Source organism: Helicoverpa zea, chromosome 13, assembly GCF_022581195.2.
Source record: "Helicoverpa zea isolate HzStark_Cry1AcR chromosome 13, ilHelZeax1.1, whole genome shotgun sequence".
NCBI lineage: Eukaryota > Metazoa > Arthropoda > Insecta > Lepidoptera > Noctuidae > Helicoverpa > Helicoverpa zea.
In genome coordinates, this window is record NC_061464.1 from 1,318,226 (window position 1) to 1,321,841 (window position 3,616).

At 33.9% G+C, this 3,616-nt stretch overlaps 1 protein-coding gene across 1 annotated transcript; it reads right to left on the minus strand.

The window, feature by feature from the left end:
- Window positions 1-965: 965 nt before the first annotated feature.
- Window positions 966-2,141, minus strand: LOC124635911 (acetylcholine receptor subunit gamma-like). The gene has a single exon (XM_047171865.1). It carries the CDS (start codon window positions 2,139-2,141, stop codon window positions 966-968), a length of 1,176 nt encoding a protein of 391 aa, XP_047027821.1.
- Between the last annotated feature and the right edge of the window lie 1,475 nt (window positions 2,142-3,616).

Here is a 3,616-nt window from a genome sequence, read left to right on the forward strand (position 1 = left end):
GTGTTAGAGTGCACTCAGACAAAAATGTTTGATTCGGCCAATAGTTTGATGGGGCTCATAATGTATGGAGATGAATGGTTGTGCAGACGTTTCAAAGATCTTGTCCGTTCCTCTCCTTAGGAAGCTACTTTTGGAATAGGCAACTAGAATCAAACTAATTTCTTTACATTCATAAGTGCTTGTAAGTGCCTGAATGACATGACTTTTAATTTTGGTCAGCAATCAGATTGACTGAAAAGTCTCATTATTACCTAATTAACTTCAAAGTTAACAGTTAACCATTCAACGAGCCAACTACCAGCTAAGCAGTTTAGCCTGTCACAACAGGCAAGTTTGTCATCCTTTCAAACGAACAAATATCCACAATTATAATTGCATATTATGCCATAATTCCCATAACAGCCTTACACAGGAATTAGCATCAAATCCCTTTAATTCTCATCCCCATCAATTATCGTTAAAATCAAAGTGCGTAACGATATAAGCGATTATAAGACAAGACGTTCGCACTTGGTGATTAATTAGCACATTAGTGGAACATCTCGGAACATTCGTGTACCTGATATTGTGTAGTAGGTGTATCCCGCGATCTCGCCTGCGGCTACAGGAAAACATATTTTCCCCTTAGTATACAGAAATAACATATATCGCGATACATATCTAGAGATCACTCTTAGTGATAAGACGGCCCATTTTGACACCTACAATAATTACTTCTAAGATCAAAAATGCAAAAAATAGTGTACCCAATAAATGTTATCAATCTGTCTATAGTATAACTACTATCTAATGTGTTTTAAATTTAGTGCAGTCGTTTTAACATGCTAATGTATTAAACATACAAACACGATTAACTTAGCATTGAAGACTTGTCTCGGCCTGTATCCCTTAGGAGCAGGAAAAGGTAGGTACATGAAACAAAAATAAATCCGTCATTGAAACCTTTGTAATTTTTGATTTAAATATTACAAATTATAGTCTTTAGGTACTAATGCACTATATAAACCAAAATACGTGAAAACAATAACGTATGTAAAAACACTATTCACTAAACTGGAAAACTTTACCCAATCTTCATTAGAATTCTTGCTATTATTGTCAATATCCCATTGTGGAAACACTATATATTTACTAAACCTAAATTCATATATAAAATCATTTATTAACTTTATATAATCATGTGGCGAATTGAACTTACACAAGTTTTCTAATAACACAGTCAGTAGAATAATAACTATACTTATAACAAGTGAACCACGATAATAGTAAAGCAACGTCGGTGGATAGTGACATTCTTTAGGCAATTTCGATGCTAACTCCGTTAAAAAGTAATAATGACCAACTGTGCTAAACGAAAGTATAGCTAAACGTACTTTTTCTCTCACATCTAAGAACAATGATAAGATAGTTAAAACAGTTAACACAAATGCAGGAGAAATAACAATAGCTGACAATCCAGCGGCTTCACGCACTACAACATAAATCAACGTTATTTTCGATTTACCCGTATTATTCGCTATTTGCTTGAATTGCTGAACGTGCCATCCAGCGCTTTCTATCGCAGAAATCTGAAACTTGAAACTGTCTAAGACCATGGTAAAATTTTCCGTATGAGGAGATATGCCTTCGAACTCCAAACTGCATTCTTGGACATCATACGGCCAGTCTGTGAGTTTGACGCTGCACCAAGCTTCATGGACGATCCAGTGCTTACATTGGACGGCTCCAGTACTCTTCAAAAGACATCTATAGAAGCTATAGATTTCAAGGTTCAGAAAATCTTCTTCGTTCATCAATGCTATGCTTGGAAGCCAGATATCGAAGTAAGTCACATCAGTCTCTGTTAAGCCGTGATATTTCGCAGGGTCCCACTTGAGTCTGTCGTCTTGCCAATCCAGGTGTATCCAATTCTGTACGGAGAAGACTTCTTCCTCACTATCGAAGTTGAAATACCTCATGAAAAATGTGAGTTTGACCGTTGTGTTCGCAGTAGGTGGATGATGAGCACTGTATCCACATTGTAGATCCTCCAAAAGTTGTTTCTCGTTCTTCATATATTCTGGGGTGTTATCTATCGCACATTGTTTTCCGAATGCAAAGTTTAATAGTTGTATGATGAGAATATAAGTGAGCACGGCCATAGTTTTGTTGAAACTGCGTTTGGTATCAGATAGTGTTGTATGTAATGTTATATGCATACGCCCACTTTGTTTGTAATTGATTCGATAAAGTATTGTAATGCAGTTGTGTGTGTCAATATTTTGTAAAACATATGTAAATTAATGTTATTAGTGTTTCAGTATGGATTTTCCTTACAGATACTGCATGATCTGATCTGATCGGATCATTCCTACAGAAATTCAGCATGCTTAACAAGAAGTTCTAATTCGGAACATGTCAATCAGACATGTAATAAAATATTTTTAGACCAAATTTTCCTTGTAACATTTCCAAAATTTTCCTTTCAACCTCATCAAAAAACCTTGACAAATATAATCCATGTTAACATTAAAGTATCATCAAAAAAAATCACTCTCAACCCTAATTATGCCGGGGCCCCAAACGCACCGCAAAAAGTAGGCCCAAAGGAACCGCATAGGGTTGACAAAACTGGCTATAGGATTAAATTACTGGCTCTGAGGTAGGGTAGCGTGCCTCGGGATAATATGTTCGCCACGACCTTTTTTAATTTAAAAAGTTCATTACGATGATCAATTTAATGGATGCAGTTTTAATGGATGTGGCTGAAATGTTTTTGTTAATTAACATAATATTTGGTATGATAATTACTAGTTAATTAAGAAGAAGAATTACAAGTTAATTATGGGTAGATTTGAGTGTAATTTTGAAGGTTTAAATCATAAAGCAAATACTAATTGTGGAAAACCAAATATAACTGGTAAGCTTATTTTACTATATATTAGAACCGAATTGTATGTCTAATAAAACAAAGAAAAAGAGAAATAAGAATGTGGTTTTAATCTACGGCATATTTGGGATTTTACAACATAGACTAAATAAGTAGGTAAAACGAGCACATCATCATCAATAAACTTACTAAGGAATGTAAAACAATAGCCTCGATAAAACCAGAGAGATATTTCTTATTGTTTGTGCCATTTCCAGTAAAAACTTTGTATCCATGTACCAAACCACCATCAATTAAAGAGGGTCTTTCTGATTTCTGTTCGCCACAAATTTTTATTTACCTGTGTTATGTAATTCATGTCTTTGTAACTCGCATTAATATTAAAAAAAAATATGTTTCAAGTTAATTCAAAATTTCCAGGTTTTAATATTAAGTTTATATGGCCATACATTATTATGTACTCAAGAGGTTTATTTTAACTGTGTTTGTTTCTTTTCGTGAGTTATGTGCGTTAAAACTTTGACTTTGACTCTCCTTTATGATTTTTGTAAGAATAACAAATGCATAGCAAAGGTAAAAATAACTTTACCCATAAATGTTTATAAGCGTACTACAAACTGTCCAAAGTGATTGAGAATTGAAAGAAAGAAAGAAAGAAAATACGTTTATTCACGCACGCGTGTGACACAGCCTTACAATCAATAAACAAAAATAATATTAAAAAGAGAATAACAGTCGTTATAAATA

Bases quoted from the DNA above. Each gene is read 5' to 3' on its own strand.
- LOC124635911 (XM_047171865.1), bottom strand. From the start codon at position 2,141: ATGGCCGTGCTCACTTATATTCTCATCATACAACTATTAAACTTTGCA.